Raw genomic sequence first — 16,086 nt, forward strand, 5'->3', positions numbered from 1 at the left:
TGCACAAGCCCACAGCCCTTAGAGACTGTTGCATACTAGTCATTAAAAACAAACAAACAAACAAACAACCTAGTTCTACTTTTCTTAAGTGAGACATATTAATACCCAAGAATGGAATCAGTAGTTCCTGAGTAGTATCCTGAGGGTGATAGTAGTTCCTATCACCCCATCTCAGGCAAAGACTTGAAAGCTTTTATTTACTTGCTATGCCTCAATTCCTACAGACACACACTTCTTCCAATCCTATGGACAAGCAGATCTCCCTGAAATGGTCTATAAGCAAATAATATTGCTAATTTGCAGAGCACAACAGAAGCATTTAATGATGCAACTGTTCTCTAGCACTAACAGGAAAAGAATGGAATAATTCTAACATACCAATATATATACCAATATACCAAGAAAGCATCCTGTAAAAACCCAAAAGAGGTGGAACAAGTATTAAGAACATCTGAAGGAAAAGAACTTGAAATGACTCCATCAGAATGAGCTGCTACTCACATTTCTGCTAAAGGGCAGAAAAATGGCCACTTGCCTTTGCTCAGAAACTGGTTTAGGTAAAGGGCTACTGTTGCTTTAGAATGACATATACAACTTTAAGCATCACACTGCTTACATGAAAAGATGATGAATCAGCAGCAGCCAGTTACAACAGGTTTAATGCTGAACTTCAAAAGACATCACATTCAGTTTTCATCACAAATTCTTCTGGCAGACCCACTGACTTACTCAAAGCAAAAGGCTATCCAGAGCCAAACAAAACTACAGCATGTGTGGTTTCTGAACACTGAAACAGTGGTTTGATAAAGCAGCAACAAACACTACCAGGTGGCAATGAGACTGCCTATCCCATGGCTCCAACAATGAAAAGAGGGTCTCAAAACCTCAGGTATTCCTACTGTCAGCTCTGGCTTTTATTACTCACGTAGTTTTATACAGATAAGATCCATTCATTCCAGGCTGAAGTTCCCAACAAAAGCACGGATGTTCTGGACTGCTGTACAGTTACCAACATTCTTAGGTCAGCTCCTTGAGGAAACCAATTTATAATCCCTTTCAATGGTGTGAAGACCCATTTCTACAATGCCACAAAGAGCATGACTAGCAGGCAGAGAGGTATTCAAGCACATGCATTCATGTGAAAGAACTGAAGAAGTTTTGCAGGAGAAAGTATTTTTTGTTGCCTTAATTACAAGAATCATCATTTTTAATTTAGATGATTCCATCCTTCTGCCAATCACTACATTTGGGATTCAGCCTCAAACAGCAGAATTTCATTAAAACTTTAGTTTCTTCAAAACTAAACCAAGGAATCCTTGCTAAGTCAATTGAATACGATGGTTAGATCCCTCACCCACAATGCAGTGATCTCCACCTTCTGGGAAAAATTTCCCAAGTCGGAGCAATAGACCTACAGTGACCTGCTGCCACCTCCAGAAAGTATCAAATACTGTCAGGAAGGCAAGACTGCCTGGTCACTAGGTTCTGGTTTCAAATAGCAATTTCACACCAACAGAACTTTTCTGTAGTCTACCCTTCAGGGAACCTATGACTGGATCTCCTATCTAGTGCTCAAGTGCAGCTTGTGGTGGATGACAACAGGACAATACAAACAGGTTGTGTTCCTGCTTGCAGAATATCTACCAGCTAAAACATGACTACTGTATATATAAATTTTGGGTTGGGCAAAGACAAAACCAAGACCCACTATACAAAGACAGCTGTATTAGAAATAGGATTCAGATAGTGAGGAAGGGGTGAACAGGCTACAAAATATTGCCAGAAACAGTAGCTAGAGAAAACTGAAATGTATGGTCTTGTCCATATAGCTTGTGGGAAAGAGAATTAGACACCTTAAATTTCAGACAAATGTGTATTATGAGACACTCCTGCTTGAGAATTACACACATTCTTGTATTACATTGTGTAGAAACATGTAAACATCATGCTACACAAATACAAAATATAAATGCAAGAGCATTTGTCCTTTCATGTCCTTTCCATGTATGTGGTTATAGACTCTCAGCAAAAAGGAAACAGAAGGCAATTCTAGCTTTGGATGATGAATGAACCCTACACTGCTTAGTGTTCACTACCTTTTCCTTCAAGCTTGTCTTCACCAAAACAAATACCACACAACAGGGAAGATAAATCATAGGTTGTTCCCAATTCCTTCTGGACAACAAGGCACTCCATTAGCTTCACACTGAGAACCTCAGAAGAACTGCAAGCAGGAAACATCTGCTAAATATATTCCAGTAGATTAACTCTTAACTATTGTTTGAGTTCTTAGACAGCCATAGCTATTTCTCCACATGTTTCAAGACTAGCTCACCATAGTGACCCCACTACTCTTTTATTAAGAGTTCAACAGTTGCCACTGTGTTCCTGCTTCTGGAGATTATATTCTCACCACAGAAGCTTCACAAGTTGTGAACAAAACCACTCTTGTGTACTGACAGTTGCAGGCTTGGAAAACTACAGCCAGCTCTGCATCTCTTCTTCATACTTCTGGGGATCAATAAAAGGCTTGTCAATTGACCGGATCATCAGCTCCCCACAGTACACACATTCAGCTGCCACAATATCATCAATGTCAGCTTTGATCTGTTCCCGGCTCTGCTGCCCCTTCCCCAAGCTAATGGTATCTGTGTCCTTGGGACGATGGTGACTCTTGGAAGGCTGACTGGTAGCTGCCAGCTTCTTCTGAAGATCTTCAAGTTTTGCCTGTTTATAGGCAGGAAGGTTTGGGAACACCGCTTGGAGGAGACAGTCATAGTGAAACATGTGGCCACACAGGAAAAGGTAAAAAGGGCGGTTTAGAAGTGGGAAGTCACAAGCAGCACATTTTTCCTGAGGCTCCACAGAGCCATACTTATTTCTCATTTCCTGGATGTCCTCTCGGATTCTCTTGGCACTCTGTGTGGCTTCCTCCATCTCCCTTTTCAGCTCCTCAATGTGCTTGTTGTAGTCCTCCAGAGAGTTACAGATTGCCTCCTTGAAATGGTCAATGGTGACAAAGTCTGGAAAGAATGGCAAGACATCTTCAATCTTCAGCAGGGCACAGCTGGAGAGGCAGGCCATTGCCTTCTTGACATCCTTCTCTTCCTGAACAACATGGCGAGCAATCTTTAACCAGAGCTTCTTCCGGAGTTCCTCATCATCTTCAGGGAGATCTGCACAGGACTTCGCAAGATCAACATCCACCTAGAAGTTGGACAGACAAGGAAATTGAGGTAAGCTTCCCTCTTCGTTTATCCACCATTCAACTTCAAAGCCTGCTGTCCATCATAGGAGGCATTAATAGATAACTTCTATTGCTACCTCATTGCCTAGGGCTGCACTACTGGCCTGCTCCTTGTTTACATGTCAAACACCTCTCCTCTCCACCAGCAGTCTCCTTGAAGATTTGCTTGCTAACCAGCAGACAACCACAAAGCCTAGCACTACAGTAAGGGCAAATCCACGTCATAGTATCTGTGCTGGCCACACACTGCAGCAGAGACATCGCAATGCCAATGAAAAAGATCCAATGGCTCCTTGAAGGTCAGACTAAGCTGACAAAGGCATTCTTCTGTGATAGTTATCATCATGTAGGAATAGGAATTAATTAGAATCCTGAACAGTAGCTATACAAGTATTGCATAAATGCAGATATGTTAAAAGTATTTGATGTTAGAGACCAAGCTTAAGGCACACAGTACTCCCCCTTGTACTTTCCATGCCTCTACCTTCAATTATGGCTTGTCACAGCCAGCTGTCTACTTAAAACAACCATGAAAGCAAGAAGCACATTAACAGAGACAGGTCTTTCTTCCTACTTAGCTGCACAGCTCCTGTACTAATGAAATCTGTTCAGTTCCTCTCAAATGCTCAGCTGGTCAAGATAACTTTCCTACATGTCATGGCATGCATGCACAGACACACATACCTGTAAGGCAAGATCCACAGCCTCCTCATATAATTCCATCACTTTGTAAATATGGACACATGCATGGTGGTGCCCATGCTCTGCACACAGGCGCAATGCATACTTCAAGTCATAGTGGATCCTGTTTGGGTTGGTTCCTGCTTGCTCCAGGTAAGATAGCAGCGAATCCGGCCGACACAAAGCATAAAGAGACAACAGGTAGTTGTGAATGGCTTGCTGAGTTTCCTCCAACTGATAGACACAGAATTCCATATATCTAATGGCTTCATTGATCTGCTGGGTGCTGGCACTCTGGCTATAGTTAACAAGGGCTGGAATGAGGTTCCTAGCATCCAGTCTAGAGCCCATAGAAATCCAAGCATCAACTACCTTCTTGGGAATATGCTGGATGAGGACTGGAGAGAACTTGTAGAACAGTTTCTCGTCTCTGTGCCTGGACAGCACATTTAGAGCCTCATCGTACTCATCGTGCTGGCAGTGGTGAGCTACTACACGCTCATAGTCCTGCATGATGACTGCAAAGTAGACCATGTGCTCTGTGTCCCCATGGCTTGCCAAGAGCTCATAAATAGATGCCCGGTTATTAAACAGACAGTCTTTGTTTTTAGGACTGCTCAGGAATGTGCGAAACTTCTCCCGTGTATCCAGATAGAGATTTCGCTGTGAGGGATCTCCTTCCAGTACACCTAACCAGTTCAGGTACAGCTCCGTTAACCACGTGGTCAGCAGAGTGGTCTGTGTCTTCTCAGAAGGCTTCAGATTACTCAGCTTCTTAATCAGAAACTCCATCAGGGCCTCTTCTTGCTTGGCTTCAATGAACTTAAGGGCAATTTCCTCAAAGTAGCTCTGGGTCAGCGCATAACACTTGGCACTGTCTAGATACCTCTTGTTTTGGAAGCAGTGCTCTGCTTCTTTTGCCAGCACAATATCTAGGCACTCTGGACGATCTTTACAATACTCTTTGGCTAAATCAAATTTGTTCATATTCATATACATCTTCCACACATCTCTAGATTCCCGCTGGACATGGTAGCGGAACACCACTTTCTCAGTGTGGATCCAGATCTGCTGGACTGTGGGATCTTTGATCATGCGTGTCAGAAAACCAAACTTCTCCAGGAACATATCTTGAAAAACAACCTGCCCATTCAGAGTGCACACAGCCTTCACTCGATCAGGCAGCAGCAGCAAGAAGTGGAACTGGGTAAGTACAATGGATATCGGTTTGTTCACAGTTATGTCAATATCAGAAGGATAAACCCAGACCCGTTCATCACTCAAAATTGAATCGGGACGGCTATAATCCAGTGTACCGTACAAAACACCATTTCCCATCATCCAGGCAAAGGAGCGTGGGTTGGAGCGCAGTTTTGGGGTGTAAAAGGCTATCTCACTGAAACCAAAGCTGGCCGGAAACTCCCGGAAGCTTGGCAAATGGTCAGCATGCAAAGCAAATATGGAGCTGAAGCCTTGCTGCTCTGTCCCTTCAGGCACTTTGCCAACAAACTGGAAAAGTCTCTTTTGAGTGGTGGCTATAATAAAAAATTTCCCTTCTATTCCTCGTTCAATCTCCAAGCAGCAGACTGGGGCAGGTCCTGATTCCTCCTCCAGAGTGTAGACCTGTCGGAAGTACTGGTCAGGATTAGTACTGAAGAGGCTTCCCTCACTGACAGAGATTTCAGCCTCATAGATCTGCCCCTGGGCTGTCCCCACCAGGATAGGCCCCGTGTTGGTCTCTGTACCAAGGAATTTGTTCCAGCCCACACTTTCAATCAAGTGGCCTTTCCAGCGGGAGAGTGCTCGCACTTTCTGAACACTTCTGTTCAGGTAAAGGCATTCACTGGTGTTCAGAGCAATCAGGAGATGGGAGCCTGCCAACAGGAGAGGGGTATGGGAAAGAGAAGGAGAGAACAAATTAAGACTGTGCCGAAGCAAGCCAAATTCCTGAGGCTTCTAATCCTCACATTTGATAAGCTCTGGTATCAACATACTTAATCCAAGACTTTCCCAAACATTCCTTAGAATGTGGGGGATTTCCATGCTGGATCAGAATGGTAGTCCATGAGTGGAAAACTTAAATTACTAGCCCCAGATGCTCCAGCGAGAACATATTCTTCTGTTTCAGTAAGTGTTCTAAGGATAAACAGTTCCCAGAGTTCTCTCCTATCCCTGGCAGCTGGTGGCAGATACAAGCACCCCTTTCCAAACCTCTGGTTTGTTTTTTACAATCAGGCAAGGCTACAGGGAGCTGCAGATGTTTTACAGTCCTTTCTAAAAGTCTTATACAGTCCGATACAGCCCAGGGTGACTGCAAAGATTTCCTTTAATTGTTTTTAACAGCCTCACTCAGAACTAATTGCATGTGTTCATTTCAAAGAGGTCCAAAGCAACAACATACACACAAGCCAGTGTGTTTTCCTAATAGCACAAGGGCAAATCAGCAGGCAGAGCCCCTGGGCAATGGAGTCCTGCCCACAGAAGAACCACCTCTTCTCCTTATTTACAGGACAGAAAGAGAACTCTTTTGCCAGCTCTTGTTATGCACATTCAGTTGCATCTTCTGCCAACCACTGTCTGTAAACATACATAGTCCGTTGCCTTACCTGTGTGGTCCAAAAACATCTTGTAGACTTTGGCTTCATCTTTGCGTCCCAGCTCCACCTGATTAGGTTCATCTGGCTTCCCAAGATCAATCCTGCAAACAGAAACCATGAAAGCATGTTTCCAACAACAGTTCATGTAGGCGTAATTGCTTACTGTTCTCCATCTTGGGTTTCCACCTTGGCTTTTTATCCAGTTTGTAAGTTAACAACTTCAGGGAAAAAAGACAAGAGAAAGAAAGGGGCAAGAGAAAATAAGCAATAACTGCAGGTCTCTGGCAGCGTTACCTGAGAAGGGTGTCTTTGCCAAGGCTCATACACAGCTGGTTAGAGGAGACCACTAAGCTGTTAATTTTCTCTGGAGGAGCAAAATCAATCCTTTGCTTGTTAAATATTGGTGTTTCCTTCTCCAGACGTGCATTCACATATCCTGGAGAAAGAACACAAACTCTTAAAACCAAAACAAGACCAAAACCCCACAACCACAACCCCACACTACACCAAATTCTAACCTAAAAAAAACTAGAAGGATCATCGCCTGCTCTGGGTTATACTAAAAAGGGAGCATGAACACAGAGAGCAGCACTTACACGGGTATGTATAACAGGAATGAAAAGGAGTAATACACTTTACTGCCTTGTCATGGGTATGTATAACTGTAATGAAAAGGAGCAATACATTTTACTGCCTTGTCACAGAACTGCAAAATTGTCACTAACATTAATTTGAAAGCACACAGAATTCCAGGGGAAGCCACAAAACTGTCACATAAACTGCATAAAAAGCTGAAAATGAGAGCAGAATCACAAAGTCATTTGTTTTCCTTGGTTGACATTTTATTTGCTCAAGACAGGAAAGAATGGCTGGTATCAGAGAAGACACAAAGAAGGCTCTGGTTCAACACTCCCACACAAGCTACCCATGAGACCATTATGGTGTTAATTGAAACATATTTCTGTCTTATTCCATTTTGGGATTGAACAAGCTATCATACTTGACACCCATCATTCACAAACTAAACCTATTTTGAAAGCCATGTTGAGGTTTTTTTGTATCCACATAGCAGACTTCATCACAGAGAAAAGTTTATTGGATTATTTGCTGCAGGAAACACAGCTGGAGGTCACAATGATGCTTTTGCCATAACCCTGTTTTACCAACCATAACACTATCCTAATTGCAGCTTTCCAGATGGAAGGCATGTGAACTACTTGTTAGAGCCAAAGCAATAACCAAGACCTGGTGACTGCTGAATCAATGCTTTAGTCTTGGCTTAAATTGATCCAAAACCCATTCAGACTGGTTTACTGTTTCATGGCAAATCCCCAGATGGAGCCAGACTAAGCTAATCCTCAAATCCTTTAAAACAAAACAGGCCTGAATTCTAAGTAATGCTCAGTTAAGGGGCATTACCCAGAGTTAAGGGTTGAAGTTGGGTAAGACACGGCGACCTTATAGGACACATGTTGCATTTTAAGCCCAACCAAGCAAACCTGACAAATCAATGAACTGAAAATGGGAGTGTACAACCAGAGCAAGTTAGCTCATGTGACCAGGTAAGTATTCAGCTAGTCAGTCTAGTCTCAGTCAGCTTGGGAAATGTGACATCCATAGGAACACGTGTTGAGGGATTACTTAAGAAAGCGGATAAGGCAAAGAATGGAGAAGTAAGGTCTGACTTGAGGGAAGTGACATACTTCTGTAGAAATATATTAATACATGAATAAATAAAGCTTAGAAGTCTATGCTTTTAAAACCCTCTGTGATCTTCAGTGCAGATGAGCAAAGCACAAGATGCAGTTCAAACTCATACCTCTGGCTACAGCAAAGACAAAAGCCCAGCCATCGGCAAGCAGTCAACAAACTGAAAGGCAAGTAGAGCTGTAACACCATGTGGCAGCACAGAGAATCAGCATGACAGATTTAGTTTTCATTGAAGATGAGTAAACCTCAACATCCAAAACCCTAAGACTTGCAGAGATTGTGCCATTCTATTCCTAAATGAGAACAGCACTCTTTATGGTCTTCCTATGAGGAAGCAAAAAAAACCCTACAAAACAGCTCAGATATGCCAGTGAACTGCAAAATAAGGCAGCATTCATATAAAACCAGACCCAAGTGATGACACTCATTAGCAAAATCCTGGAACATGTGTGCCTCCACAAACAGATCTTATCACAAAGTTTCACCCGTATCTGTCCCATGAGACAAGTTTTCCCAGGGACTGAATTTCCCATACGCACAGTCTTACCTAAGCCTCTGACAAAGAAAACAGCAGAGGATCAGTCTGACCACACTACCTCAAGCTTAAAAGCAAGACAGACTGGTATACTACTACCCACATGCAATGAACTGATACCTAAAGCAAGCAGATCCATGCAGCAGTTAGCCTGAACAGGAAGATTAAAACCCAAAAAGAGGTATACTAAGTTAAGGCCATTCATAGCCAAAGTAGCTAACTAGGAAGATGTAAACTTACAGAAAAAAAGAAATCTGGAATTGTATTTCAGAGACAACAGACTACTTCCATTCTAAAGAGCGTAGGCCTGACACTAGCCTGGGACTAACAGCACCACTTCAAAGCACACTAAATGCCTATAACCTCCCGCACGTTATCCTGAAAATCTCTAATTTCAGCCCTGTTGCTGTTGAAAAAGCCAGTGTAGCAGTGGAAAGCAGCCTACTAACATTACGAATCCTTCAATTGCCTATTCCACCAATGCCTTCTCCTTGACTCCACCTCACCACTAGACCAGCTGCAGGATCTTTAAAGGATTCTTGCTCTAGAGGAAAAATGCACATACAGGAACAGACAAAGCAACCACAATCTGACTAGGGAGCCTTTTGCTCTGCACGTATGTTTTCTTCTCCCACATTGAACCACATCTTAAACATTTCCCACTTATGCAGATGTGCATTCCTTTATTTCCAGTGAAGCAAAGCAGATGTTCTTAATTTCAGATTAGGGAGCTGCAATGCCACAGTTTAAATTTGCTGGTATGAACTGTGCTTCAAAACTTGAGGACCAAGCTCCCAAGCTACAGATTCACATCATGTCATCTCAACAGATAAGTAATAAATATAAACACATTTATATATATAGAAAAAGGAGGGATTACCCTGAGAGGAAAAACTCACATACCAACGGGTCAGCAAGTCACAGCCACTCAGGCAGTCCTGAACTGTTTTTCAGATTGCCACTAAGCAAAACAAGGCTGACTGAGACACAGGAAGGAAAGGGAACAAATAGTATCTATACACAGGTAGGGGTTTAGAGCTGGAGTGGGAGAGTTTGTGTTTGTTGGATTTTGGGTTGTTTTTTTTTGTAATTCAGCCATAGTTCAAGCCAGTGGATTGGATTCCAGCATTCTTGACTCTTTAGGGCTGTATCCATTACAACTATTGCTAATTGCTGTTAGTGTAGAATCATCACCACTAACATGAGGATTTTAACTAGTGTCTGTAGCAGGAGAAAGATTAACTTCTTTAACTTCCAGTCCTGTATACAAAGGAGATGCCTATTTTATAACATGCATTCCTTTCAAACAGTGCCTTCCTTCATCCTGACCCCTTCTGTTCAGGCTGAGATTCTACTGCAGCATTTCCCATTACTGATTTCTGGGCAAATCTGCATTTTTCCATAGAGCTTTTAAACCATTCAACGATCTAAGATCACAAACTTCAGTCAAGCCTAGTGGGTCTAAACAGGTCTTTTTGTTCTGGAACTGCAGCCTTTGAAGACAATGCAGCAATACTTTAGGTTGGCAACAGGGTCACTGCTTGGTTATCCACAACTTGAGAAACAGCACCTGCAGTTTAACAAGCACAGGGACTAAAACATTAACAAGCTCATTAACTGAAATAGAGAAGTAAGTTTTAACTTCCAAAACTTCCAACCTAACTTCAAGGATTGCTTTCAGGAAGTTAGCTATTTGTTGCATTTTTTTCCAAGGTCAACTTCAGATTGCCTACAACTTCTACCAGCCCAAGTTTCATGCAAAATTACCAGGTCTGATTTAAGGACAACTAAAACCCTGATGAGGACGTACCTTTGCGATTCAGCAGTTTCCCAAACTTCCTTTGCCAACATCAATTGTCAGCAAACAGGCAGATTTCTCAACTGTAACAGTCATGACTGGAGACAGGGTTGCAGCCCTCAAGAAAAGCTGAGTCCTTGAAAATTTATCTTATGTAACACAGCTTGTCCCAGCACTGTTTTGCACAATACTTATTCAGGACACTTAATCTTTATCTAAAATTACACAACAAAATAACTATGCATGTTAAAACAAACAGAGGGGACATACCTATTTCAGTACCTAGACTCATGTAATGAGTAATTCTGTCTTTGTATTTGCACTCAATAATATACATAGTATAACAGAATCCATCAATTCTTAACACCTATATAGAATCACAACCTAGTTTCCCCAAAGGTTAACAGCTAGCAACACTGTGTAAGGAAAAAACTTGAAGGAATATGCCCATCCGATTCCAAGCACTCAAAAAAACATTGTGAGGTGACATCAAACAGGGAACAGTTATTGAACCTAACAAACCTTGAATTTATCATAGGACATACTCGCCATCTGTTTGCTTTCTCTCGCATGAAAGAAACAACTAACTGGTCATCACACCGTTACTTTAGATTGATTGCACACCTCCCTGGGCAGTACTGTGTACCAAAGCTTCACAGACCTGTTAGAAAAGCTTAACAATGATATAGATTGCTTTCTTGGTAACCTTCTTCAGCAGTAACCTTGCCACTAACCTAACCACTCTAACAACTAAGCCTTTGGTAAACTGCCCCTGGGTTTGGAAACTAACCCCATGCAGGTACAGCTGTGCACACAGCCAGAATACTGTAACAGCTGGGTTCCTCAGAGGGGAAGAAACAGCCAAGAGCTGATCTCAACTACCACAAGTCCTGAACTGAATAGTGCTGAGGTGTGGTTATAACTTGTGACTATGAAGGCACTTCACATACACATTTCCTACACACATCACTACACACCACAGGGCCTATGGCCTTATAAAGCCATCCCACAGATAACCAGCATCTCAGTTTTGCTAAGATGACCTGCATTACAGAATCATTGGAGCTGGAAGGGACCTCTGAAGATCATCTAGTCTAACCCTCTGCCAAGGCAGGGTCACCTACAGCAGATTACACAGGCTGGTTTTGAATGTCTCCAGAGAGACTCCACAACCCACCTGGGCAGCCTGCTCCAGTGCTCTACCACGCTCAATGTAAAGCTGTCCTTCCTCATGTTGAGGTGAAACTCCTTGTGGTTTAGTTTATGGCCATTGCTCCTCATCCAGTGCTGTGCATCACTGAAAAGAGTCTGGCACCATCCTCGTGGCACCCGCCTTTGAGATACTGATCTGAATTGATGAGATCTCATCTCAGTCTTCTCCAGACTAAACAGGCCTGGCTCCTGCAGCCCCTCCTCATTACAGGGATGCTCCAGACCCCTGATCATCCTCGTGGCCTCCACCGGACCCCCTCCAGCAGCTCCCTGTACTGAGGAGCCCAGCACTGGAGCCAGCGCTCCAGATGTGGCCTCATTAGGGGTGAGCAGAGGGGGACGATCACGTCCCTCAACCCGCTGCCACACTCCTCCCGATGCACCCCAGGGTGCTATGGGCTCGAGGGTCCCCTGCACCAAAACATTCCACACGACAAGCGACGCAAACCCAAGCCGGAGCTGACTGCTCTGCCTTACACCGGCACCCGGCGGCACCCGGCGGCACCCGGCAGCACCCCGCACCGCCTGACACGCCCCGCTCCCCACCTACCGGAGTGCGGGATGCCCACGCTGGCGCGGCTGTGCTGCACGGCGGCGGAGCGGTACAGCGAGTCCTCGTACTCGTCCAGAATGGACGCCATGGCGGACACCGGCACCACAGGCCCGCACCCGCCACTTCCGCCCGCGCTCAGCTGACCCGCGTCACGTGCCTGCCCCGCCGCGCACTGCGCCTGCGCTGCTGCCCCCCGTCTCTCCGTGAGGGGAAGGGGTCGCTCTTGTCAAGATGGCGGTGGGAGGGTGACGGGATTCGGCTCCGTCTTTAGTCGCAGCCCGGACCTTCCTGTCCCTAATAACACATTAAAGTCAGCATGTAGCTTTGCTTCCCGGTGTTGAGGTGCATGCAGCCACAGCAGGGCTGGCAGGCTCTTTGCATCTCTGGTGCCTGCAGGTTCTGCTCGCTGCCGTGCTGTTGTGTGCAGCCATGCCCGTGATAACTGACCCTGTGAGTGTAGCAGCGTGCTGTAGTGGGATCGCTTAGTGGTGATAGCACTGCAAGCACGGTATTCGCTGCTGTATTTTTTGCAGTATTTTTAGGACAAGAGGCTGCACGGGGCGGGGGGAGGTTTGACGTGAGGATCAGTTTCTTCACAGAAAGGGTGGTCGGGCATTGGAGCAGTCACTGTCCTCGAAGGTGTTCAAACACTGTAGATGAGATGAGGCGCCCAGTGATACAGTTTAGTGGTGGACGTGGCAGTGCTGGGGGAACAGTTGGGCTGGATGATCTTACAGGTCTTCTCCAACCTACTATGACTAGTGACTGCAATCAGGAGTTGGCTGATTGAGCACTCCTATACAAATTCCTGTGCTGCCACTTGTCTGTAGCCCTGCGTGGTACAATCTTGGCTTTATTGCTAAAATAATGCTTGTGGCACAGCAGATGGGGATAGAGCATAAGGCTGCCCATGAACTGTGCTAGATTTGCTCTGCAAGTTTCTTCCAGCTTTATACACTCTGTGGGCGCAGGTTATGTATCACTAAATAGTACTTAAAATCTGGCGTTTTCTTTTGTTCTGATACGCCAACAATTATTCTTTATATTTTCACCGTCTGGCTTAAACTAGCAGAATTTATATAACAATGGCATTAACAAAAAGACTAATCTCTTATGCAACACTTCTGGTTTTCATCGTAGATAAAATTAATACAGATGTACATGTTTGTACTATATTACACTATGTACTGTATATTATATGTAAACTTCACAACACTTTCTTAAGGAACAGAGCAGTGTTGTCCCATAGTGTACAGCACAGTTTGCAACACACAGGGATCCATTACAAGACAGAGGAAGTCTCCCACCCTTAGCTTGCACCTCAGGTGGCGGTGGGGCACCACCAGTAGCAGTTTGCTCCTTCCTGCCCTTTTACAGGGCACCTCACCCCCATGCACAAGGGCTCCAGTCTGCATTGCTCAGCCTCAAGCCTTCTCTTTAAGGCTGAGCTGGATACACAGGTCCCAGGCTAGCCGGGTTCTGGAGGCTCCCATGGTGTACTCTGCAGGGTCACCTCTGCCTGGCTCTTCCTGACTCAGCCTGCCTGCAAGCGCTGGCAGGAGCCCAGCCCCAGCCTCTGCTGTTTGCCCTCCTCATGTGGCAGCTCTGAGCCAGACAACAAAACCACACTCTTTTGCTCTTCAATCATCTTGATCATTATAAACAGCAACTGTTCTCTTTCAGCTTCTCAAAAGATGCACACAAACTAATTAGGTTTAGGGTAATGAGGTAGGAAGGGACTTCCTGGGACTATCAGATCCAGTCTCCCACTCTTGTAGATACCACATCATATAGTTCTCTCTGTGTTCCTATCAAGCTGTATCTGAAAGCATGGGTATTTTTGACCCTGACCGCTCCAGTTCGTACCTGTTCCAAATATGGATTACTCTCATGATTTCAAGCCCTGATTTCCAGTCTAACATACACTGTGGCTAGTCTGAAACCTTTTGTTTGTGTTCAAACACTGTCCTTTAGTGTACAGGACGTTTTAGAGCATTAATTCCCTTTGCAAAAATCATCACCAATTATAGCCCTCACTCAGATGAACCAAATCCAGGATTTACCAAACCAAGGAATTCTTGCTTTTTTCCTCTTAAAAATGGGAGACAGTTAATTTCCTGGAGCATCACTGCATCAGCGCAGCTTCACCTCTGTAATGGGGTGAGCATAGTTTGATCCCTCATTTCAGAGGACTCACCCTGTTGCCTTCAACAGTGATGCTTGTACATGTCTCTTTTTAGTCACAGTTTTAGCAGCAGAAGACTGAAGGGTTATTTGGTAAGGGGGAAATAAATTCTTTAAATGCATATGGAAATTTGGCTACCTTGAAATGTGTGCACAAATGCCTCACTGTCCAGCTCTGTGGGGTGTTTCTATTCAAAGCCTAGATCAGGACATATCTTTGTGATCTTGGTTGGGGAGAGAAGTTCTCTTTTCTCATTCTGGCAGGTGTTACTGCCAGTTAGGGCTGATACCTCATGAGAAACCTGTGTCTGCTTTTAGTGTGGTTAAATTGGAAGCCAGAGTCTCACCTTATTTGGAAATGAAATATCAGCTAATGCTAATCCAGGCCCACAGACCTGCTCCATCCATCTGCACTATCATCTGCTCTGATTATTTCATTTACAAACATGTGCAATAATTATACGCCAGTGCTGCATTCACAGATTTGGTATTCTGAAAAGCAGGGCAGAGTAAGGGTTGCAGGAAGAAGATTTATGAGCTCTTTGATTCACCAGGAATGCATGGAGAATCAGATGATTACATTTGATGTGTAAGTCTAGTGGTGTAAGTCTGTAAGAGGGACTTGTGGGAGAGAATGGAGTGAGTGATTTTGGTGATATGCTTGGATTAGAAACCTAAATTCTGGTCTTTTATTTTTGAGTAGCTGTGGTCACACTTGCAGTAATTTTGGCTTAAACAGTTACCATTTTCTTCAAGTTATGGACACAGCTCTAAACATCTGGATGCTGTATGGCATGCTAATCTCCTCAACTGCCTTGAGGAACAGATTCTAGATAATGGTATTGACAAACATGTACTGTGTCCAAGGTCCAGATTCCCAGCAGATAAAGCCTGTCTAAATCTGGGCTCCCACAACACTGCCTCTGTCATTTCTGGCTCTCCCGTCTGGCCCACACTTTGTGCCAGTATTACTGCATGTATGACTGCAGAGTGAGCTAGTTCATTGCCCCACAGCAAATGGCTTTGTGATCCACAATCTAAACACAAGTGCTGCTGCAGAAGAGAGGGCAGGAAGACATGGCTGTGGGAAGACTTAAGGGCAGAACACAGCTCAGATTTAAATGACTTAAACTGCCCCCAAGATAACCTAGTGACAGTTATAACTTGAATTATACCCTGGACTTCTTCACAGATTTCCACTACAGACATGGTACTGATCATCACTCACTGGATATAGAACATTCCTTCAGTGTGATCAACATAAATATTACATTGCATTCATAGAAGCTGTAGGCAAATAGGTGTATTTCCCCAAACACAACAGCCTACATAAGTTACCAACAAAGATGCTGGCCATCAGGCAGGTTACAGACTCTCAGACAACCCTGTAACCTACTTCCCAAGAGTGACACTTCCCTAGTGACACAGTCTTTGAGTGACCACTTGAATTCTATGTCCAACTTTACAGCCATGGCTGTGTACGCATGGGTATCACAAGTTACCCATGAGAACCTGAACTGGAACCTTTATGGGAAGCCATATAACAGTTATAATTTACACTGGAGGAGA

The 16,086-nt window shown here is 44.1% G+C and overlaps 2 protein-coding genes across 2 annotated transcripts in view; one reads left to right on the forward strand and one right to left on the reverse strand.

Moving 5' to 3' along the window:
- Positions 1-16,086, forward strand: part of INO80 (INO80 complex ATPase subunit) — a 370,843-nt gene that overhangs the window by 257,064 nt on the left and 97,693 nt on the right. The gene's annotated exons all lie outside the window — the stretch shown is intronic.
- VPS18 (VPS18 core subunit of CORVET and HOPS complexes) lies at positions 642-12,486 on the reverse strand. Its single transcript, XM_062635773.1, has 5 exons — positions 12,331-12,486; positions 6,820-6,961; positions 6,535-6,626; positions 3,932-5,802; positions 642-3,207 (listed from the first exon to the last, which is right to left on the reverse strand). Exons 1-5 carry the CDS (start codon positions 12,419-12,421, stop codon positions 2,479-2,481), a joined length of 2,925 nt encoding a protein of 974 aa, XP_062491757.1. The 5' UTR covers positions 12,422-12,486; the 3' UTR covers positions 642-2,478.

The sequence above is a fragment of the Pezoporus occidentalis genome, unplaced genomic scaffold (assembly GCF_034315485.1).
Source record: "Pezoporus occidentalis ecotype Australia unplaced genomic scaffold, CSIRO_AGI_Poc_V1 ctg46, whole genome shotgun sequence".
NCBI lineage: Eukaryota > Metazoa > Chordata > Aves > Psittaciformes > Psittacidae > Pezoporus > Pezoporus occidentalis.